This window comes from Polypterus senegalus, chromosome 11, assembly GCF_016835505.1.
Source record: "Polypterus senegalus isolate Bchr_013 chromosome 11, ASM1683550v1, whole genome shotgun sequence".
Lineage (NCBI taxonomy): Eukaryota > Metazoa > Chordata > Cladistia > Polypteriformes > Polypteridae > Polypterus > Polypterus senegalus.
Genome location: NC_053164.1, coordinates 58,563,117 through 58,588,608, shown reverse-complemented (window position 1 = coordinate 58,588,608; position 25,492 = coordinate 58,563,117). Strand labels below are relative to the sequence as shown.

The window sequence follows — 25,492 nt, the reverse complement described above, 5'->3', positions numbered from 1 at the left end:
GAAAAAGAGAAAATATCAGTGCACCTTCCAGCCCCCCGGTCTGGCGTGGAATTACCTTCCTTTGAGCCCTTTAGCTGCCTCCCATGCACATGTGTGTGACAACACATACTTTATGATCCACTGGTAAGGACTCATCTGGAGTACTGTGTACAGTTTTGGTCTCCAGGCTATAAAAAAGACAAAGCAGCACTAGAAAAAGTCCAGAGATGATCGACTAGGCTGATTCCAGGGCTGCAGGGTATGAATTATGAGGAAAGATTGAAAGAGCTGAGCCTTTTCATTTTTAGCAAACAGAGATTAAGAAGTGACATGACTGAAGTATTCAAAATTATGGAGGGAAACAGAACACTGGAGTTCAACAAGAGAACAAGGACACAGTTTGTGCAATGTTTAGCCTTAACAGGTTTCCAACTGTATCTTCATGTACTTGTACCCATAATTATAAAATTACAAAAGTTTTAATTTACAAACTACTACTATTATAATTTGAAAATACATGGTGTATGTAAAAGAATATCAACATTTAAAAAAAAATATTCATATGCAGGCAATGTATCATTTTCCTCAAAAAATGTAATGAAAGACAGTGTTTTCATATTATAGTACATCCCAAAGAGATCCCCATTTGTATATTGGCAGACATCACTGCGGCACTTTGTATTTATTTGATGATACTCACTATGATGGTTGAAACAGCTGCTGTTATATTATCCTCCAAGTCTCTGATTTTTTTCTGCCTAGATAATAGCTTTCTTAATTTTCCACACCCCTATTAACTGATAAAATCTTGACTTCTTGGAAGTCTGATGATTCAAACACATCTTCCAAGTGGTAAATGTATCAGTGTCCCTGTCAAGATCGTGCAGACAGAAAGAACACAGACATAGTTATGCTTATACATTGTTGTGAAGATAAATACAAGAGTTTGTTTAACAGTTAGTGAGTTATGGAGTTTTTTGAAACTGTGTCTTTCCTTTTTAAATAAGCTGTTTAATGTTAAAATGCTTGCTCATTTATCAACAACATGGAATGATGTCACAGCTTTAAAAGCTTAGCCCTTGTGATATTTTGTCAAACATATTTGAAATCTTGCTCAATGCTAAAAGGAATACAGAATGGATTTGAAAAGTTTAGGATCCTCATGTGCCTCCACATGCAGAACAACAAGAAGTAGAACAGACATAAATTAGAACTGGTGCCTAGCACTAGCGAGGGATGAATACTGGGGAAACAAAGCCAAAATTAAATAGATACAGAAAACCAAGCTTTCACTCTCAGTGGCCTGCCTATTTTGTCCCCTGACTGTTAGATAGAGTAGCTTGTCCAGTAATAGATAAATCAATCAATCCTCTTTTAAGTCATTCCCTCTTTCTTCCTCCATGTGAGGCTTTACCCCGATCTCTCATGCTAACAAGAGACTAAGGCTGAGTAACTACTACTATATTTTAATTTCAAAACTCATTTGCCTCCGTTTTTACCTTTTGTCTGCACCACACCAGCATTTTCAACCTATGAAAATTAATTCTTTTGAATATGATCTCCAGAACCAAATACTTTCAAAAATGCCAGCACAGGTTTCAGTGTGGATGAGTGAAAATTGCACTCTGTTTGATTTGTCCTTATTACATGGCTCTTCCCTGATTTGATCCTGCTCATTACAATGTCTCATTCCTTGACTGGTCACCCTTCACAGAAGAAAAACATATTCCAACATGGCGGGCATAGAAGAATTGCTTTCCATGGTACTTGTTTTGTTGCTTACCAGTATGGACCTAAATTGCTTTTAGTGTGATTTTTAAAATTGTGGTCAAGCTACTACTCCCACTGCATGCTTGAGTTGTCACCTAAATAACCGGACTGGGTTTGGGGCTTTCCTGGGAAACCGTCTGGAGGTCAGCCGAACATGAATCATACAGCCAATTTCCCTTCCTACATGCCCTCTGAAACCGTCTACCGGCTAGGTATATCCTATGAATAGCCCAGTCAGTATTTGCACAAGAATCGCTACACGACTTGCTGCTATAATGTTGGGTGAAAAGATCGAACAGTGAATCAACATTGTCGTGAAATTGAACACAACGGCCACAGAAAGTTATGAAATGATCAAAACAGTGTACAGTGATGGAAGACCAAAATTTATAAAATGACAGCAATTCTTCCAAGAGTGTAACAGCTCAATCCTAAGATGGAATCATGGATCACAGCCACTCTCATACTGCACGTGAAATGATGACCAATGAAGATGAATCAAACAAACTCAGAAAATCAGTTGGAAACTGGAAATTCAGACTTAAAATCATGACAAAATTGCACAGTGCATGCCCAGTGTACGTGGACAATTACACAATATGCATTTTCTGTCTTTTTAGCATGTATGAAAATACTTCTGCAAATAATGTGGACACGTTAATGTAGACTGAGATCTTTTTCATTTAAAAATGCATTTTTCTCTATTATAAAAAAGACAAGACTTTTTCCCGTTGACGAGATGTGATCTTTTCAAAAGAGACAGAGACATTTCATACTTATAACCTTCAGATGCAAGTCCCATGATATACATGTAGAGCAGGTTACAGATAATGAAAGTAGAAAAATTTGAAAGTCTCAAAAAGTGAAAGTAAAGATCGTATTAGTGCAAACAAACTGAAAATATTACTTGAGGAAATAACGGAACAGTGAAAAGAGATAGAATATTCAGGGGCTGTACAGGCTTTTAAACGTTTGAAATGCCGCACGAAATATCGATCATGCGGCCCACAACAGCAGCAAGCCAACAGCTTCTCGGGCAAAGAGGAGGTGAAAAAAACACCTGTTACTTGTTTCCCAATGTATCACCGTTTAAAAGGGGTTTCGCAGGAGTGGCCGCGTCTCCTTGGGGTGCGCTCAGCCTCCCATCTTCACAACGGCGCCTACCACTGGCGGAGGGGGGGCGGGGTAGGCGTGCGAATTGCAGATCACGTGTGACGGCAGCACGCCAGCAGCTGCTAGAGCAAAGAGGAGTTAAAAAAAATGTATTTGTTTCCCATTGTATCACCGTTTAAGAGGGATTTTAGAGAAGCAGCTGCTGGCGGGGGGACAGGGGTTGGCGAGCAAAGCAAGTAGGGGGCAGAAGTAGTCTAAAAGATATAATGCAATGAGGTGACTTTAAACCATCACTCCCTAAAAAAGGCAAACAATATCTGAAAAATATCAAACCATTAAATAAACAAAGAGTAAACTTGATCCAGGGTTACAATCCTGTCTAAACCGTAGCAGACATGTCACATGATAGCAACATCAGAAACAGTAAATGTCACCAGTGTTGATGTCACCAATGGAATCCATAAAATAAGCAAAAAAAAATCTAAATTATTTAATTGCAGATACTCTGCTCTCTCCAAATAAAGTGTTGGTATGCTTGTGCTCTTCTGGTTTATCTTCCCTTTGTCTTTCTGAAGGAATATGACATACAGTAGGTTTCATTAGTCTTTCTCTCTGACTTGAACTGGTGCTCATTCTGTGCCATCCTGCACTGGTACTTGGCATACTACCTACCCTCATGTATCTCCTATGTTCTTACAATGACATATGCAGGGTCATTGTGTTTTTTTTCCTGTCATCCTGGTGGTGCTTTTACTTCTAGCACCCTTTCACATTGTAATAATGAAATAATAATGAATTTCAGTTTTTTTCTTTTGTTTTGCAGGTGAGCCTTATAGTGTACAGGTAGAAGGTAGCAAGAGTCAAGTAACACTTACCAATCTAGTCCCAGGTTCAAAATATGACATCAGTGTCATGTCAGTGCAAGGACGTGAAGAGAGTGACCCTGTCACTGGAATTGTTCTGACTGGTGAGTGTCTAGGCCGCCAGACTGTTCTGACTTAATAAGTGGACATGTCTGCATAAGCTACCAAATATATATTTTGAATATACTGTATATTTTGAAGGCATGTGTTCTGATCATTACATACATTAAGATTTTATATTGTTAACAGTTTTTTTTAATTGGTTTGTTTGACATATTGCAAAAATCCTGCACCTTTGCGTTTGTATATATATTATTCATGCATTCATCCAGATGTTAATTTTCAAAACCTTCTTTATACTGTTCAGTACCACTTAGGGCCTAAGCCTAAACCCAGAGTCATAGTAATATTTAAAAAGCAGAAACTCACAATTACAGTTTACAATTTCACACATTTGCCAATGAAATACGATCAGCCAAGTCCAGGGTCCACTTGCAAGGCTCTCTGGCAGACAACACCTCAGGGCTGATGGGCTCTAGCAGACAGGGGGCATTTCCAAAGTGCTCTCTAACTGCTGTCTGCGCAGGAAGCAAATTCTTCATAGTCCATAGCCATCAATCACAGTTATTAGTATGGTAGGTGACTTTCTAATACAAACGGGAAAAACTGGCAATGTTTTAAACAATCAAGTTAACTTGCTTTCTTAGAACATCCTTAAGAATCATGTTTGGTTTTGTTTCTTTTTTATTCTTTCAGCACCTGATACTCCTTCTTCTTTCAAGGCCATAAATGTAACAACCACTATGGCTCTATTAGTTTGGAAACCTGTGTCAAGAACAGTGGACAGATACATCATTGTGCTCCGTAGTCAAGATAGTGAGTACCTTGGCTTTTACCCTAATAAACTTTGTAACATTAGAATATCAAGCACGTTTTGCATTCTGGAATGTCTGTAGTGAGAAAGATGGGAGTGTTGTCGACAGTGTTTTAGAAAATATTGACCACTGTGGCCACAAAATGGAAAATAAACTCGTGTAGATGTAGACAAATTTGTTGGTATCCTTAAAGCTCATTGAAAAAGTGCTGTATGCATCCTAAAAAATGACTAAATGTAAAGCAATTGCCCCATGTATACCTGCATGCCTTTGATATGTCACTGAGTAGAGGAAAGCAAGTGTGAAAGGAAATAAAGTACTGCTTATTCTACAATGATTTTCTAAAATGGCCTGAACACATTTGTTGGTATACCTAAAAAAGGTCATAAATGATTGGTTTAGTGTGATTTTTCAAACTTGCTCTTTTCGTTAATTTGTGTCACACGTCTCCAATCATGCAATCAGTTATTCAGCGTGATTTTAATAAAGAAAAGCAGTCACTCTGCTGTTGAATATCATCGTGTGTCCCACACCGAACATGGACCAGAGAAAGAGTTTGAGAATATCAGAAAGAAGATTATAGACAAGCACGTTAAAGACAAAGGCTATAAGGTCATCTCCTAGCAGGTTGATGTTCCTATGAAAACAGTTGCAAATATTATTAAGAAGCTTAAGACCCATGTGACTGTAGCCAATATTCTTGGATGCTGCAGCAAGAGGAAAATTGACCCCAGAATGGGCAGAAGGATAGTGAGAAAGATAGAGAAAAAGCCAAGGGCAACTTGCAAAGAGATACAAGCTGAACTCCAAGGCCAGGGTCCATCAGTATCTGATCGCTCCATCCATTGTGTTTTCAGTGGGCTCAATGGAAGAAAGAAACATATAAGAAAAGCAAGACTAGGATTTTGCTAAAATGCATATTTACAAGCTGAAATGCTTCTGGGATACATTTCTTTGGACAGATAAGACAAAGCTGGAGCTTTCTGGCAAGTCATATCAGCTCTATGTCCACAGATGATAAAAATGATGCTTTCAAAGAAAGGAACACCATACATACTGTGAAATATGGAGGAGGCTTGGTTATGTTTTAGTGCTGCTTTGCTGTGTCTGGCATGAGAAGCCTCGAGTCTTTGCAGGGAACAGTGAAATCTTAAGGTTTTCAAGACATTTTAAGTGAAACGTACTGCCCATTGGCAGAAAGCTCTGTCTCAGTCATAGGTCATGGATTCTCCAACAGGATAATGACCTAAAACACACAGCTAAAAGCACTCAAGAATGGCTAAGAACACAATCTTGAACAATTCTAAAGTGGGCTTCTTTGAGCCCTGATATGAATCCTATCAAACATCTATGGAGAGAACTGAAAGCACATAATCTGGAGAAGGCTCCCTTCAAACCTGACACAGCTGGAGCAGTTTGTTCAGGACGAGTGGATGAAACTACCTGTTGATAGGTGCAGAAGTCTCATAAGAGCTCCAGGAATTGCTTGATGGCCTCTAAATGTTGTGCAACAAAACATTAGGTTAAGGGTCCAATCATTTTTGTCCAGGCCATTTTCATTTGTGCAATTGTAAGATATCATATTATGAGGAAGCGACCAAATTATATGATCAGAGAGGCGCATACGGTATTGTTATTTATCCTGAGTTCCAGAAAGGTCTCACAAGTTATAGTTTAAGGCACAGTGTGTAGATAGGTAGAAAATTAATGTAAACTGTGGAAATAAAGAGTTATGAAACAAAGAACCTTTCCAGAATTAGGAAATGTTAAAAGTGGTATCTCTCAGGGATCACTTGAGTTCAGTTGAGTTTTATTGTCATGTGTACATATACAGTAGTTGGTGCTGGCACAAGGACATAATAAATAAGCTAGTTTATAGATGTGGTGGAGTTGCAGGTAATGTACAATCAGCTGCATATTTTCAGACAGATCTGTACATAATACAGGCATGAGTACATTTGTGGCAGGTAAAATTTAAGGTAAGTAAATATAATGTTTTCTACCATATATAAAAGGTTAAAATGGTAGATTTGATTACTGTGGCAAAGGCGCTATATAGGTTTGTTCCCCGTGTCCCACAGGCCCAACAATCATTCCTCTTCCTTCACTCATCCCACGCAGCTTTATTCTCCTCCTCCTGACACTGGTGCCCAGAGTGGTGACTGTCGGCTCCTTTGACCTACTTCCGGCTGCACCTCCGGGTGTTTCTGCGTTCCCGCCCAGACGGGCTCGTTAGGCCGTGCAGCTCCAATGTTCCAAAATATTGGCCCTGATGCAACCTGGAGTGTGCATCCCATAACTGCTCCCCCGAATCCAGTGTCAAAGGGGACACAGTACACAACTGGAAGTCTAAAATTTGAAAGGACATCTTATGAGAAGGACCTAGGAACAGTAGTGGACTCTTCACTTTCCGCATCTAGATAATGCACAGAAGCAACTGAAAAGTCAATTTAGTATATTCATTTACATGTGTAGTACAAGTCAACTGAGGTCATGCTTGAGTTATACAACTCATTTATGAGGCCAAATCTGGAGTGACATAGACACATGAAACATTTTAACAAGTAGTGTGCTAGACAGTACCACATTGGAGATGTTCTAACTGAACTTATTTTGGGGAAATTGTGGAATTCCATTGGAAAGTTTATTGAACTGAATGGCCTGTTTTCCTCAAAATTGTTCAAATATTCTAATAAATTTCTCCCTCACAATGCTTTCTTTTTATAACAGAGTACATTTTTATTGAGCTACAATATTTTTAAAGAGAGCAAGATATAATGTGTTTATGGGTTGTGGTAAACACAAGGAATAACATAAAAGCTGATAATAAACATGCAAAAAATAAAATAATACATTTTACAACTCTTTTTTGTCTTAAGGGTTCTGTTTAGAATATTGCAATAACTGTGATATAGATGAGACTAAAACATAAAGATTTTAAGTGATTAGCTCTGTTCCTGGTAAGAAACTCTAACTGGTCTTATTTAACTATTGCATTAGAAATCTTAGATTATTAGGCATCAGTTTGTATTTTGTTTGTCACCAATGTTCTAAAAGTACTATTGCTTTCTTTATATCTGAGTGATGTCAGAGTTTTCTGTTGTCTTCTTGTCCATTTTCTTTCCTTGACAGATATTCCAAGTTTTGGTTTTTGCTTCTTCTATACTTTTTCTCAGCACTGTTGAGTTTAAGGCCTTGTGTTCATATCCCACCCATATTTCCACAAGTCAGACATGTAAAAGAGGGTTCTGGAATCACTAGGGACTCCCTATTCAATGACTTAAGGCTATCAGCTGTGAAAGAGGAGAAAGAAATGCAAAACTCCTGAACTAGTCACTTTGTGTTTTCCCTTCAGGCACTGGTCTTAAACGGTGTTCTTTGGGACTAAAACCCTGAAGACTGGGAAGGGTGCAGTAAACAGCAAGTCAGAGGCAGTTTTAGAAGAATTCTTCAGGGTCCAAGTCTTTGAAACTGTGGATAATAACGGCAAACAGAAGTTGTGGCACAAACCCAATCATCCTTGTTGAGTGTCCCCCTTTAAACTGGCCCCAACACGCTCACACATACAGTAGGACATAGCGAATCACATTTGACCTCAGACAAAATCACTGAGCCTTTCTTCATCCAAATGATTGTGGAAACGAGGAACAATCTACTAAGTTATGATGCAGAAACCATGATAATGCTGTTATGCGATAAGGAAAGTGTGGATGAGGTACTTTTAAAACCTAAATAGCAGATAACTAGGAGATACAGTACATTGACTGAGGGGTATCCCCTCATTCATCAAGCTCCATATATTCTTATTATTTGGAATACGGTTGCATTTTACATAAACATTTACAATGGATAAATACTTTTAAGTTTAGATTATGTAATGGAAAACCTGCAACTAATTAGCAAAAAGGCATTTAAGTGTTGCAAATTTTAATGTTGCTGATTATTTCACCAGGCATTTCTGTGTGTCCCTCTCAACAGGTCCTGAAATGAACCTATCAACTGCCGGTAATATAACAGAGCTGCCACTCACAAATTTGAAGTCTGGCACAACATATGCTGTCCATTTGAGCAGTGAGAAGGGAGGCATCCAGAGTGCACCAGTGGGCACTGTCTTCAACACCAATGGTCAGTAAAAATGAAATATTCATTTGTGTCTAAACATTGTGCTTGCACCCTTTTTTGTCTGCCTTGAACAGCTTGCTGGCCATGATGGAAATGAGTATATGAAGTGAAAACAAGTCCTACAGAGGAATTTTGGAGGAGTGTATGCCAGAGAAAGGGATAAAAATCTTGTCCATAATATAACTCAGCACAAAACAAAAAACATGTTGGCTATAGTTACTTTCCTGTACTTTAACATTGATATTGTCCAAATGTCAGGTTTAAAGTCTAATTTTGGGTTGAAAGTGGAGTGCTGCAAGTTCCAGTATTTAAAACTATTTTGGTAAGTGTCTTTGTGATTTTGGGCTTATTTTAAGTGTATGTATTATGACATTTACTTATTATACTTTCCACTTTGCTCCTAAAACATCAACAGATGAATACATTTTACTGAATTCCAGTAAGTAAAAAATAAAGAATCAGATGTCTCCATATCCCAAAAAAAAAACAAATTATTTGACTTTAAGGTTAAAAGTGACTTTGATTTTAGAGCAACCCTTAACTAGTGAATAAGTTAGAAAATACCATTGTACAATGGGCATATATGGCACAGTAACTGTCAATACCTGAAATTAGGAATACACTTTCATTTTATAGAAAAAGAGCTTGATTGTAACTAAGGTAGGCAATATCAAAAATTAAGTTGTGTAGATGAAAGCAGAGAAATAAACATACAGACAGCTTTTCAATATACTCAGTGGGTTGTGTCCAAGTGGGCAATTGTGTTTTCTGGCTCCGCAATCCTTGAAAGATACCAAACAAAATTTGCCCTGGTAAAATTGAGTTGAAAAGTCCAATCAGATGTGTCTGACTCTTTACATTGCAATAGGCTACTGTTTAAGAAAAACTCGTCGCTTGTTAATTTAAATTATAGGAACAGGGACTTATTGAGACACTGGACCGAACTCTGATGTAATGTATTGATGTCTGGATTTAAGCCCAGATAATGAGAGGTTTTATAGATTTATATGACCAGTTAATATCATTGAAAACCTATTCCCATCAAAAGTCAGTTACATGTATCCAGTTTCAACCAAAAACAAGCATTTTTATTCTTGCTGAATCATCCTTCCTGGCATTATGAAGTATTAGGCATTATTAAGCATTACTCTTTACAGATATTATATGCTGTCTCAAGGATCAGTGCCTTCTGCCTGCTTAATCCAACAGGTAATCATTTTATACGGAAGTACTGTAATACAGAAATGTTTACCAAACTTTACAAATTTTACGACTATACTATTTCAACACTTCCACACTACCTATAAAGACTTGAACTATTAGGCTAACCAGAAGCCTCTGGTGATGGCGAGTGTGAAATCATAATTTTACCAAAGAAGGCCATACACTATAAACATAAACGTTTCATATAGCTTCATGAAATAAACTGTCTCACACAATATAATCCCAAAATTTAATACATTTGAAACATAAATATAATTTTTATACAGTAAGCTTTGATTCCAATTTACTGTGCACACGCCAATGTATGCAGAGAGCACAATATCACCATCAGCTCAATGCACAATGTCAGAGAGTTTGGTTAAGGATTACCAACTATATAGAACTATTTATTAAGCTAGAAGGAACGTTTAGAGTGTCCGATCAGTTCAAAGAAGGTACTCAACTGCAGAGAATGATATTTGCCAAATTTTAACGGAAGGTTTAAAGCAATTGAGTATGGGAGACTTTTATGTTTTCACCTTGAATTAAATCAATCTTTAGTAATGCATTAAGACTATTATTATTATTATTATTATTATTATTATTATTATTATTATTTTTGCTTTATGGAAAATTAAGCAGTACTAATACAAGTTTCAAACACAGTTTACATTGATGTTATTCTGAATAGCACAACTATTGATTCATATAGAAAAAAACCAAAAACCTCCAAAGTAGTTTATTTTCCTGGTTGTTACTGCTTAGTTTAAACAATAGCTTCACTGCAGCCCTGTGCTGCTGAATCTGTCAATGCAAATGATGATTTTTTTAAATCAAGCAATAAGTGTATCTGGCATAGGCCTTTGAATGCCATCAAACTGAATTATTAGTACCAAGGTTTATGAAACGTTGGCTCCAGAATCGCTTCATGTTCCAAATAGGATAGACCAGGAAACAGATTTATACTTCTTGTGTTATTAGTAAAAGTGCCAATGTTCCTTAATTATTTACATTTAAAAAATGAAAACTCACCACAGCCTGGGTTGCCCTGATGAAGGCTGCTAAGCTTATTTTTTCAGAATAAATTCAGGTTTGACCTATTTGAATATATAGGGTACAGGCTGACAGACTGGGAATTTCTATAAGCAAATGGAGCAGCACCTTTACCTTTAACAGAATAAACTAAGTTTTTCAGTTCAGATTACTCTTGTATGGCTCTCTTCACTGAGGATATGCGAAGAGCATTTACACAGTTTGAGAAATTCAAGTACATAGCCATAACATATTTACATGTACATACACTACATAAGAAATGAATAGCCTCCTTTTTAAATTAAAGGTAGACTGGAGATCCTTAAACCTTGGTTAAAGTTTAATGGTAGCAGAAGATCCCATAGTTTATGTGACCCACAATATGTCACTAAAGGGGCATATTTCAATACTCTGCAGAATGAAAATTTAAACATATTTAATAAAGTGTTATAGTGTTATAAGATATAAGAGATGAAAATGATAAAGAATTGGGGTACCAGCCAGGTAACTACATATACGTGAATTGCAAAGCAAAATGAAAAACACATAATAACTGCAGTGATGTCTTTTCAAATGCAAGTTAAGGATAGAGCTGACCAAGATGTAGAAGCTTCCAGTTTTCAGTCCTTCCAGCAGGTAGAGGTGGTTCCAGGTAGATGGACACTGGAAGTTATGTCAGAGGTGTTAAAGCCATTAAGAAAAAGAGGCATTAGGATTCAGTGCCAAAATCTCAAGCGGCGGTAGAGTTGCAGTGACTAGAGTCTTTCAGCTGTCCCCTATGCACACACGTGTCCCAGTGTTCATAACTGTAGTGTCTCAGTAACAGCTGATGCCTAAGGTTCTCAGTGAAACTTGTGTGTCTCTTTCATGAAGAAGTAGTAGCTTGCTCAAGGTGGTATTGACAATATGAAAGGTTTCATGGAGTGACATGGAGTAATATGGTTCCATAACTTTGGTATTCACCAGAATGCTCAGATTATCCCCAGATCCAATTTAAATGAATTCCCTGTCTTTTTTCTCCACTTGTTTCTTTAACAATTTACACAATGCTGCCTCCCATGTATTGGCCATAGTGGTTGGTCCAGAGGATCTGATGGCTAAAGAAGTATCACCTCGCACAGCTTTGCTGACCTGGAAAGCCCCGATGTCAACCATCACAGGATACATTTTGATTTTCAGAAGTGATGATGGAGAGTCTAAGGTAAGAAAGTAGTCTCAATATTACAAGGAATTCAGGTCAACAGCTAACGCTAAATTTCAGCCTAAAGCTTCCCAAAGCAGGCCGACTAGACCTGTGACCAAGTGTTAAAATTGCAATGCTCCTTCTCTTTACCTGCTGCCAACTGTCGGAGGAGCCACTTTACTTTTCCATGCTCACATTGTAGGAAGCATATACTGTATCTGCAAAAATTGTGCTATTTTTGAAAGTTTAGTCTTTTTGTTGGTAGTGAAAATGGCTGTACAAATTCAAGTACACAGTTTGGAGAACACTCTGTTGTTTGTGCTTTTTTACCTTCTGTGCTTGTGTTTTCAGGTGCTTGTCTGCACTAAAACCCAACATGACTTTGCTTTCAGAATTCCCTTACATTCATGTAAAGAAAACTTTTACCTTTTAAATAAGTGTTCAACATTATATAAACAGCTTTTGTGAGCATTCTTTGAATTAATCTGACATAATCTATACAGTAACCTTCTTTTAAGAATCATGGATGTTTGCATTATAGGAAGTGATGCTAAATCCAAATGAAATACATTACAAACTGTCTGGTTTAAACCCATCCACTAAATACAATGTGAGTCTGACAGGCCTGAGAGGAAAAGAGAAAACATCTACAGTTTCAACAAGTTTCACAACAGGTGGGTTCAAATATAATCATGACTTCAATTTCTTTGATATGCATATCTATATTACTGTCAACGTTGTGTTAGGGAGATCACAGTGTCCTTGGATAGTGACAGTAATAATGGATATAAACATATGACCCTGATGTGCTTATACACACATGTGCCAGTACAACATAAGGGCACCTTTGCTTCAAATGTAGCATTCAGCTCACCTCTTATAGCTACTTTATTTGAGAAAGATGGGAGAAGATAGAAGTAAAGAAAAAAAATGCTATTGAAGAAAAGAAATGAAAAAACAAGCTTTTGTTAAAAGAAGAAATCTAAGAGGGAGAGATAGATGTTTTTTCTTTTGATATTGTTTGCTGCAAGCCTTTCTTCTTTTTTAAAGAATACAGTTATTTTTAATTTGTTTCTTGCTTTCTCTCTGTTTAAATATCTTCTTATTTACTTGTCCACTGAGGTGGTTACCTGTTTAGTAGGCTAAGCCCTCAGTAAATTCTTTCTTTTCCAAAACATTTCTCCATAAATGTCATATCATTTGTTTATTAATTATTATTATAGAAATATACAGACAAATATTTTTATGTTTATATTTATTTCAAAAATTGTTTTATACACGTCATCACAGTGTTATTATTTTATGAATAACTCAATTTTGTACAGTGCTTTCAAGACCATGGCTACATTGTTGTTGACAGTGGCACTTGCTATTGACTAGTCACATGATCTGTTGGTGGCTTGTCTTCTATTGCCATCACTCAACTCCTATTTGAGATCTCACGTCTCACGACATTCACATTTTTACAAAGTTAATAAACATTTGCAGTATAATGAAATTTTGAGTGAATCTAGTTTCTACCTTTTTGGTCTGTTTGGTTTATCCTTAAAGGCCCAGTTCTTATCCTAATCTTTGTTATTCTTTAGTGTTTAGACTTGTTTCATCCTGGCTATAATAATTCCTGGCAGAAGCCTCTTTCTGTCAATGACTTGTCTATGTAGCTGTCCACTCCACAAACAAGTAACATATATCATACGTTTATCCTAATGTGCCAATGCCACTTCCATTTAGGTAGTAGCTGCTTTTGTAACCTTATTTGTTTTGTAGCATGAGTCACTGTTCAATTAGGAGCACATAGAAAAAAAGAAAAAATAACAGTTGAATTATGGTAGCAGTTCATCTGTTCACAGCTGCTAATTTACTTGGTATATCCTTTAACAGAGGAAAATTGGAAATATAAAAAAAATTATACTTAAAATAGGTGGTTTTGTATGGTCTGATGATAAACTCAAAAGCCATGTAGATAGATAGATAGATAGATAGATAGATAGATAGATAGATAGATAGATAGATAGATAGATAGATAGATAGATAGATAGATAGATAGATAGATAGATAGTGTGGAACGAGCCCCGGACACAGACAGGAAGATATGTTATTATGCATCACCACACGTTTATTTACAGTATTTACAAAGTTGTTAAAGTGCACCACAAAACCCCACAAGTCCCCAAAGTCCACGCCTCTCACACACTCTGCCTTTCTTCGGGCCGCCTCCACTCTCGCTTCTCCTGCTTCGTCCTCTCCTAACCCGACTCCAGTCTCGAATGAAGGAAGGCGGCCCCTTTTATCCATACCCGGATGTGCTCCAGGGGCTTCCCGACACTTTCACTCCGGGTGTCCCTGCTTCTCTTCCCCCCATCATTTCCTGGTGTGGCGGAAGTGCTGAGGTCCAGGGCTCCCAAGGCATTGGGGTGCCCCCTGTTGGAGACAATGGGCCCCTACAGGGTTGGGTTTCCAAGCCCTCTACCCGTGGCCCCAACACAACCAGGGCGGTCGCCCCCTCGTGGTCTGGAGGAGGCGCAAGCCCTCCTCCGGTCCTCCTGGGTGTCCCGGGTGGGTACCACCCCCAGCCGTCTGCCATAATAGATAGATAGTACTTTATTTGTCCCAGTGGAGAAATTAAGGCTTTACAGAAGCTCGAGAAAAACATAAATATAATTGCAAACAACAGCTCCCCACACACATAGGAACTCAAGTCTATAATGATAAGAAAGTTGTTTTTGTCTAAATAACTGAGTTTTAGGTGGGTGTGAGATGGATCAGACTGTGGTCAGATATGCCCAGTTGTGTCGTAGGTTTAAATTTAACTTTTAAATAATGTAGGTCCAGCTTGTTGTGTCTACGAATGGAACATGACACACATTGCTTTGAGTTCATCATTGTTCCTTCTAGAGTTCCCCTGACTTAAGTAACCACCATTCAAGAATCAGAATGATTCATTATTGGAATGTTGGTAAGAGAGTTATTCATTTCTGTTGCTAAGCCACTGTTTGCAGACAGAACTATTTAAACATTAATCAGAAAGATGTAACTTATCTCCCTAGGCAGTAACATGAACACATTCTTTCAGTCAGTATTTCAATGTCTGGATTACACATTTTAGTCTTAATTGTAATGTGCTTTATTTTGCACCATTGCTCACTCACGTAGATGTCCAGTCCTACTACTGCCTTTTTTCCATTCCATCAGATGAAATCTTTCAAGCATTAAAATATTGTTTGGAAGTTTAAGCCAGTTCTTAGCAAAGCACAAAATGGCACATTATCTGAATGTGTTGTGATCCTTTTTGCTCACCTGATGACTTCTGTTACAATGACAACAGCATACCATTAACATAAAATCAATTTTTAAATCCATTTATACTCGTACCTTTATAGTGACAAGTCAGACACCAGATCACATCTAATGTTAACATTAATAATTGTTAAAAGAAAAAATTAAGAAGAATACTAGTAACTACAAAGAAATAAAAAATACAGAATATAGAGGTTCTGTAAAAGGTGCCACCTGCATGGTGCCAGGAAGTGCATAAGTAATAATAATAATTATTATTATAATTAATTAATTGTCCTGAAACAAGCCTGAGATGTTTGTTGTTTAACTTTTCCACCTGTTAACTTACTAGTCAGTTTTTTTATTCCCTTTATTTCTCTTTTCCTGCCTTTGGTAGTAGGTTTTCTCATTTGCCACTCTTTGCATTTTAATGTTTATGTTAGATCTGTTCTCCTCAGCTGTACTTGACAATGCTTGTCCAAAGAGTTTAGTATTTGTCTCCTTTTTCTTCACTGTCATACCATTTGGTTTATTTTTTCCTCATTCTTCAGATTTCCATTTGAATGTAACCTAATTTTGGATCTTCAAAAAAACAATGTCACCATTTTATTGCCATCAGTCTGCTCTTCAGATTTATGTTGCTTTACTGTAGGCATTAACGTTGTGCATAGTCATACGTTTACTTATGCATGGTACTATTTTTAGAAATACACATAGTGAGAAGTCAAGCAAAATGACACCTTTTATTGGCTAGCTAAAAAAGATTACAATATGCAAGCTTTTGAGGCAACTCAAGCCCCTTCTTCAGGCAAGATGTAATACAGAAACTGGAGTTCCTTGTGTTTATATAGACACTAGGAAAAATAACAAAACTGAAAAACCTTTAAGTGAGACATCTTAAATTATAAAAAAATTAATAGACCTCTTCAGGCTAAGATTCATTTAGCCAGAGAGGAGAACAATGTATAGTCAAGATCATTTGATAAGATAACTGTCCAACAAAGTCTTTTGAAGTTTCTGATGAGTTTTTCAGGACAATGTGGGTCTGTAGACAGGTTATCTGGGTCAGTCCGAGAGATGCAAACAATTCTCATATCTGGCCATAAAACTATTGTCTCTATTCAAACCATGTTGTAATGTGTTAAATTTTAGCATGAGTTTGACTTCCCATTCTTTTCTCTGTTGCTGTGTTCTGAAGTTGCTCATAAGCATCTAATGTGGTCTACCAAATTCTCTGTATGAAATGTCCTGACACTGCACTGTATGTGGGAGAAACTGGACAAACACTCCACCAAAGAATTAATTTACACAGGTTCCACATCAAGCATGGCAACACAGATGTTCCTGTAGCAGCCCACTTCAACAGCCATGGACACTGAGAAGACTTTAAAGTCATAGTGCTTATGGGCAACTTCAGATTAAAGGCTTTCCAATGTTGTTTCTTGTCCTTGTGTGTATATAAACACAGGGAACTCCAGTTTCTGTATTACATATTGCCTGAAGAAGATGCCTGAGTTGCCTTGAAAATTTGCATATTGTAATCTTTTTAGTTAGCCAATAAAAGGTATCATTTTGCTTGACTTCTCACTACATTGATAATGGCTAACATGGTACAACACCCTAGTACTAGAGAAATACACATGAAATTCTGAGAAGTTGTGACTGTCCTTAAATACCCTGTAGCTCAGCTGTCAATAAATCATGGGATTATAAGGGATAATCTCTGACATCTGGTGCTGGACAGTGTTTACTTCACTGGCTCATAGCACTTAACCTCTACAATCCTAGATCAATTTGTATATTTTTCCTTTCAATAGAAAACATGCTTATGTAAAAATATCCTGGTATAACGGCTAAATGGACCCAACACCATGTTTCAGCTGATAGTAAACTCCTTGAACTGACCAGTGTGACGATTCAGGTTCTCCCCCATGCTCCCATCTTGCTTCAGGGAGCCCTTGAACCCGTCACTGTCGATAATGTTACCGATGAGCTCGGCAGTGAGGCACCACAAATAGAGCAAAGGGAATGGTGCAAAATGTGCAAAAGTGCTTTTATTAAAATCAACAACAAAACAGTGTCCAAACAAAGTGCAGTGTATCAATTTCCATAAATCTTCAATAAATAAATAATCCATAAAATCAGTTGTGAAGTGGAGATTAAAAAAAAACAGAAAAAAAAAAAAAAATCCTTTAAAACAACAAGGTTAAAATAACGCTAGAAGCAGTCCATTTAAAAATCCAAACCCCGGTGTCTTTTACCTGGTGGCCCCCCTGCTTGTACCATCATGCTTCTCAACAGGAGAGTCGCCCTTCCTGCAGCTGGCCTTCTCATTACTCAACTGGTCTGGAGGCTTCTCAATCCCTGGCTTTGGTTGCGCTCTCCAGAACGAGACTTGGCTTCCCTAACGACCAGGATGCTCACGTCAGGGAATTCACCACCCAAGCCTCCTGACTCCCGTTGCCATCTTGGCCTTATGCAGCCAGTCGTTCTACTGCCGGTCACTCCCATTCCTCCATAAAATGTTCAGTGGGAGCAACCATTTCCAACTGCCCTAGATGTTGGCCAAACACCCCTCCTAGGGCTCACTGTCCAGCTGCCTACGAGTGCTCACTTGCTTGGTCGCTCTTGCTCACACCGGCTCTCTCTCCTCGCTGCTTCCTGTAACCTCCGTTCTTCCTTTTCTTTCTCCTTCTTCCCCTCCTAGCCGCCTCGCGCTTCTATTTATGACGGGGGTCGTGGCAGCTGTGGCAAATCACCAGCCCCCGGGAACAATTACGGATGCAGATGGTTTCTCACCTGTGCACTTAGGCGAAAAACGGCCACATCAGTAGCTCCCAAGGAACCGCTTCAGCCACACAACCACGCCCCTTGCTAAGCCGCGAGTGCGGCAATTTATTTTAAAACTGGCCTCTTGACGTGAGCTGTGGACCTGCTACACTACAACCAGCTAAACCTTAATTATTTATTATCATTGCTGTTAAATAAGTAAGCTTTCAGACAAACTGTTCAATTGTTGTGGCTATTGCTCAGTGAAGACTGTCAATTTGAATGAATTTAGACATTAGTTCCCATCGAGTTTGGAAGCATTTATCTACAAATGACTGATAAATGGATGACACACAATTTTACCTGAATTTAATTTTATACTCTGTCATTAGGAAATTTACGATTCCCATATCCTCTGGATTGTTCACAAGAGATGATGAATGGCCTGGTAGAGTCGGGGCAGGCTACTATCTATCCTGGAGGAAAACATTCCCCACCTGTACAAGTCTACTGTGACATGATGACTGCTGGAGGAGGCTGGACTGTGAGTTCTTTTTTTTTTTGGCTTGATGTAACAATGTGTATCTCTATAAAAATACACATGTATTGTAATCATCTTCTCTATAAGCAGAAATGAAATACATTATCTGTTGTGGAAATTATGAATTCACACTATTTGTAGAGTAAAATATAAATCCAATAAAGATCTTTCCCACAATGCTTTGTTCACCCATTCTCCTGGTAACCTTCTGTGGCTGCAGTTTTTCTTCCTATTAGTTTCACATTCAGTAAGTTGAACTGCTAACTGATCTCATTTAATTAGCTGGAATTTTTTCCACTCCTCTTATTTCACATCAGTGTGATTTGTACATTTATAAGATGTTTAGAAGTGTCTGCATTTTTAATAAAGATTTAAGTGCTTAACTCACTTTAGATGTTTACCAGTTAATGTGCCTATTTTTTGTGTAGTTTTCTTCCACAATTGTAAGTTTAATTAACAATGAGCAGAGCAGACACCTGGGTAAAGCCCACTCAATGCTGAAACAACAAAAACAATATTTATTTCTATAGCACATTTTCATACAAGTGATGTAGCTCAAAGTGCTTTACATGATGAAGAAAGAGAAAAAAAGACAAAATAAATAAGAATTATTTAGAAAACACTAATTAACATAGAATAAAAGTAAGGTCCAATGGCCAGGGAAAACAGAAAAAAAAAACCTCCAGACGGCTGGAGAAAAAAATAAAACCTGCAGGGGTTCCAATGCCACGAGACCACCCAGCTCCCTCCAGACATTCTACCTAACATAAATGACCTCAATCAGTCCTCGTTGTATTCAGGGTTCTCATGGAAGCTTGATGATGATGGTCATGTGGACTTCTGGCCTTTAATCCATCATTGTAGGGACATCACGGTGCTTTGATCAGGTGGTGGTGGTGCTGATCGCCACCACAGAAAACCAGAAAAAGAACAGAAGAGAAAGTACGGGTTAGTACAGATTTTGAATATGAATGCCATGAATAATATTGATAATTAACTGAATATACAGAGCATCAGGATTAAACAAAGATGAAGCTATGAGAAAGCCATGTTAAAGTAATGTGTTTTCAGCAGTGTTTTAAAGTGCTCCACCGTATTAGCCTGTCGAATTCCTATTGGCAGGCTATTCCAGATTTTTGGTGCATATCAGTAGAAGGCCGCCTCACCACTTCTTAGCTCTTGGGATAATAAGCAGACACTCATTTGAAGATCTAAGGTTACAATTTGGAGTGCAAGGTGTAAGACATTCTGAAATATAAGATGGAGCGAGATTATTTAAGGCTTTGTAAACCATAAGTAGTATTTTAAAGTAAATTCTAAATGACACAGGTAACTGGTGTAGTGACATCAAAACTGGGGTGATGTGCTTAGATTTTCTTTTCCTAGTTAGGATTCTAGCAGCTGCATTCTGCACTCATTGCAATCGATTGATGTATTTCTTGGGTAGTCCTGAAAGGAGTGTGTTACAGTAATCTAGTCGACTGAAAACAAAAGTGTGAACTAATTTCTCAGCATCTTGCAATGTTATAAGAGGTCTAAGTTTTGCTATATTTCTTAAGTGAAAAAATGCTGTCCTAATAATCTGATTAATATGTGATTTAAAATTCAGATCAGAGTCAATAGTTACCCCTAAATTCTTTACCTCCATCCTGACTTTTAATCCTAATGTATCAAGTTTATTTTAATAACTTCATTATATCCAATTTTGAAGACTGCAACTACTTTAACATCAGAGCCACTAGCGAACACAGTACTAAATAATGGATTAAGTAACCAGAACCCTTGCAAAAGCATCATGATGAGGACAGAAATCCCAAAAACAAAGTAAAAAAAAACACTAAATTATCCCAGCGTAAAATATATAAATGCTTGGTGCAGTCTAATAAAAACTTAGTTTTGTAATTTATACATTGATCCTAAAACACAGAAACTGGGAAACAGCAGCTTGCTTGATTAGAACATTAAACAGAAGTGAGCTGGGACAAAAACATGCAGCCACATGGGGCCCCCAAGACTGAGTTTGAGAATCAGTGCTCAAGATCATCAGACATCACAGCAGTACTTACCTTCAAGCTGTGAGATTCATAAACTTACCATCCTGACCTTGGAGTCTTGTAAGTGACATCTGCTGTTGAATATTGTTTTTGTTTTGTTGCTATGTAAGCCGGCTTTTAAGTATTACTTTTGTCCATCAGTCATGTATTTATAGCGATAACTTTTTGCAGACATTTAACCAAATCAAACTATACGTAACTAGTGTCATTAAGGCAACTTTAATCATAAAAATGCAAAAGAAACAGAATCCTATTAACATTCATTTACTACAGAGTAAAACTTTAATATTTTCATATTTAGTAGTAAACAAATATAATGTTTGGTGTCATTATTCATTAAACCTAATGTCACCACACATTAAACAGTACATCTGACATTCTAAAAAAAATCCCGCTAAACTTTTTACATTTGTTTTTTTTTTGGTAGGTTTTTCAGAGAAGAAAGAATGGAAAGACTAATTTTTACCGATCCTGGAATGAATATAAGAATGGCTTTGGGAATATCTCAGATGAGTTCTGGCTTGGTAAATCAAATTCAAATTACAACCATTCATTTTTTGCCATATTCTCCAGTTTGCCTTTGTAGCGGGGTGAGTGATGAGGCAGGGCAAATCCAGGAATAGTTGGGGTGCCAATGGGTAAGGCTCTGTGTAATTCAAACAAAAAAAAAGAATAACTTCAAAACAAACCACACGCTCAGTGCTGCTCCAATGATAGGCTAGTTGCATTTTAAATTGCTTTTGTGGCATTCTTAAAGACTCTCTGTCCAGCATAGTCAGGTCCAAATGAAATGCCACCCTCCATGAGCGTCTTCCTTTTACACAGGATGGTCCAGAAGAGGCAGGGCTTCTTTGGCCCTTTTGACCTCAAGGAGTAGTTTGTCAAGGCTGTGAGGGGAAAAAGGAGGCATGAATGCTAGTGGCAGAGCCTCTCTCATCACATACCTTAGGGGAGCCAGGAAGGTGATCTTCTGGTGTGCATGTGTGACACCTTCTTACAGTCTTCCTAATAACTCAAAATGCCCATATCAGACATAACTTGTTTTTTTAACCCATGAGGGTTTCCACGATCCATGACGAGAATAAGAAGATTTCAATAAATAAGAAATGAATAGCTAAATGTACAATTATTGTCCAGTGCTATAACCCACAGTAGCACCTTGTTTCCTGTTCTCTGTTCTAAGATTAAATTTTGTAAAGCTGATATTTCATAGTCGAGCTTATCTGACATTAGGTGCTTGCTCTTTTAGTTGGTTATAGGAGGAAATGATCATTCTTTGCCTTAATGTTATGCAGGTAATGAAAATATTCACAAACTTGCATCACAGAGCCCACAGATGCTACGGGTAGACCTACACACTATGCACGAGCATGCTTTTGCTGTATACAGGACATTTAATGTTGACAAAGAGCAGAGAGAATTTCGACTCACCGTATCAGGGTATTCTGGTACAGCAGGTAGGAAAAAAGAGGAAAATGTCTGAAAATTTTTTATTTAGTGTTTTTACATAGAAAAAAATATTAAATTTGACTTTTGCAGGGGACTCGCTCTTGTATCACAATGGCCAGCCTTTCTCCACTAAAGACCGTGACCTTAAGAAACTAGTCACACGCTGCGCTGTGTCCTACAAAGGAGGATGGTGGTATAAGAACTGTCATGAAGCAAATCTGAATGGTGTTTATGGAAATAACAACAACCAGCAAGTAAGTGAAGACAGACCATTTTGTTACAGGAAAAAAAAAAAAAACAATTATAGCACAGATATTAAAATCAAGCGGTCCTCTCAGTCTGGCTAGTATATCTAACAAGCCCAATTGTCTGTTGTGATACATTAAGTACATATAGTTAAATGCTAGGGAAAGTGTCACCTATAAACAAAGATGTCTCTTCAAAATGTGCAGAATGCACAATTTGCATTTGAAGATAGTCTGCTTTTCTTCCACATTTGAGCAATGTGTGGGTTGATTGGTGAATCTAAATTGATCTAATTTGGGTATGCTCTGCGGAGTACTAGCATCTCATACAAGTTGGATTTCTAGTCTGCTTCTAATTCTGCCAGGATGGGCCTAGGCTCCCTATAACCCAAAATTGGAAAAAGCAAACTAGAAAAAAACTAACATAATTTATGCTCCACAAGCACTTCATTAATGAGATCACTTTTTTATTTAAAGCACACCTTTACTATGAATAGGCGCCCTGCTGTTTATAGCATGTGTTCCTTCTGGACATGTCACCACTAAACCAAATTGTTTATGCTGTTTTTTTTTTTTTTTTTTTTACTGTTTTTCTCCTTCTCACAGGGAATAAACTGGCTTCACTGGAAAGGTCAGAATTTCTCCATCCCTTTTACTGAGATGAAGCTTCGACCCTTGTATTTTGACCCAACAAGAAACATATAAATACAGAGCTATATCTGACCTGCCAGAAACATTTCTCAAACAGTATGAACTTTTTCACTTATACTTCCCACCTTCGTTGTGATGCTGACTTAGATCTACTCTACAGAATATAAAACTGTCAGTTTCAAGATGGTTGGGCACAATCTCGCCTCAACAGGTCTGGCAAACAGAGTGTTTTTATTGACAGCTTTCAAAAATCAATTGGATGGAGGCAAAAATATGTTTTCCTGAGCATTCCTCACGAATATGTCTTACTCTGTATCTATATATTAGAAATATATTAAGTTGTGGGAAGAGCAGTTTGTACAGCATTATATATATATTTTTTAAATACACATCGATAGTGGAAAAGAAACATTCTTTACTGCAAATAGGTAATGTATTCAGGAATGCCTGTACTGTTAATATTCAAGTCTAACAAAAATTCCAACACATCACAATTATGCCTGTCAACTTATTAAATTTCTAATGGGATCTAAATCTGTACCATTATCGGTATAACATATTACTACAAGGGTGTATCAAAAAATGAAGTCAATTACATGCTAAATTATGTAGTAACACAATTGATAGAAGCTGATGCAATACAAAATGTTTGTGATGGCTTATGGGTACTTCAAATGCACACCTAGTTGAAGCCAGGTCAAATGAATATGGATGCACGATTATTGAACACCACATCGTGGTGAAATTTCTTTGAGCAGAGGCAGTGAAACCTTCTTAAATTCACCAAAGGATGTTGGCCCAGTATGGAAGTGAAAACAGCATGACTCAATAAAACTTTATGAATGGCTAGAAAGGTTTAAAGCAAGAAAAACAAGTGTAATTGACAAAGCTCGACCTGGTCGACCATTAACATCATGCACATAAAGCCCACATCAACATTGCAAATGCCTTCATCAGAGAAGACTGACAGTTTACGTTGTCCACTGATGTTGCACAATTCGATATCAGCTATGGATCTGAAATTGCCATAATGCATGGTGATGTGGACGACTTGTGTAAGAACTGGAACCCAAACAGCTTACTGATCTGCACAAACCAACATCCTTTGGTGAATTTCAGCAGGTTTTACTCCCTCTGCCCAAAAAAATCTCATTAAGTCACATTGTTTAACAATACTGCAACCCCACAGCAGAGCGTCCATGTTCATTTGACCTTGACTTCAACTACCCATAAGCCATTGTGAACATGTTGTACTGCATCAGCTTCTATCCATTATGGTTATTGTGTAAATTTCAAATCTCCTTTATTTTTTGATTTACCCACATATAAGGAGCAAGTGCGAAAAAAGGAGGTTGATTCTGCCAAATGTGCTTTTTTTAAGAAACAAAAATGCAAACATTTGTTCTGTTTATTGTCAGCTTTTCTAATGTGACAAATATGCTTTGAGCGAAATGAACAATTGTATTAATAAAATTAAATACATCCAACTATAGAAGTACAAGTATGCGTGTGTTAGAAAAAAAAACCTAAACAAAATCTTCAGAACATGACACCATGCTGTGGAAACAAAACTGACAGTTTTTCATATAAGACTTTTGATGTTAGGCAGAGCTTCTTATATGAAAAATGTGAAATTGTACATTTTTTATTTTACTAGCTAAGGTCCACCTAGACAGCAGCATATGGCAAGAGTGGTGTTTCAATAGTTCATCTTGTGGTATGTATTTGGTTAATTTCCTAAACTCTAGACTACATTGAATGCCTGATTGAGTGTTGGACTATATGAAAATTCAGGATGAAAAATTGATTACCATCTTAATAAGGTGCATCTGTTATGTATTTTTTCTTGTCCTACTAGGCTGTGCAGTTTTACATTAAATGGACTAGCATTTGGCATCTTTGACACCATCTTTCATGTGTCTACCTTTGACTGGCACTATCCACTTTTGCACTGAGTACAGAGATATGACAGAAAGAGACACTACACAAGATGAACTGGTTCACATTTCCTAAATGAACTGGTTTATTGTTTTGCTAAACACATTCAACTACCGTATGTACTCATGTATAAATCGGGTCTTGAAACCCAAAAAATCGATCATAAAATCAGACCCCAACTTATACGCCCATTCAAAAATACGACACTTAATGCTTCCTCCAATCTCACACCAGTTTCTCAGACACATCAAATTTTGTTGCAGCAGCACAGTTACCAATTTCTTTCGCCACTTCAATGACTTTTAATTTAAAACCAGCCTCATATTCTCTTCTGATCAAATGCTCCATCATAGATAAGTGATACTCTTACGATAAAGGTGTATGAGGGTGTGAGATACAAAAAACACAAATCAGTGAAAATGTTATTTT

At 37.4% G+C, this 25,492-nt stretch overlaps 1 protein-coding gene across 1 annotated transcript in view; it reads left to right on the top strand.

The window, feature by feature from the left end:
* The window catches only part of LOC120539034 (tenascin-like), an 89,513-nt gene extending 64,478 nt beyond the window's left edge, over positions 1–25,035 (top strand). The window contains exons 10-19 of the mRNA XM_039768724.1: positions 3,686–3,829; positions 4,482–4,601; positions 8,579–8,725; positions 12,031–12,158; positions 12,682–12,814; positions 18,578–18,729; positions 21,208–21,304; positions 22,076–22,237; positions 22,320–22,483; positions 23,081–25,035. Coding sequence (XP_039624658.1) covers positions 3,686–3,829; positions 4,482–4,601; positions 8,579–8,725; positions 12,031–12,158; positions 12,682–12,814; positions 18,578–18,729; positions 21,208–21,304; positions 22,076–22,237; positions 22,320–22,483; positions 23,081–23,179 — 1,346 coding nt within the window. The 3' untranslated portion in view covers positions 23,180–25,035. The remainder of the gene's footprint in view (positions 1–3,685; positions 3,830–4,481; positions 4,602–8,578; positions 8,726–12,030; positions 12,159–12,681; positions 12,815–18,577; positions 18,730–21,207; positions 21,305–22,075; positions 22,238–22,319; positions 22,484–23,080) is intronic.
* Positions 25,036–25,492: the final 457 nt, after the last annotated feature.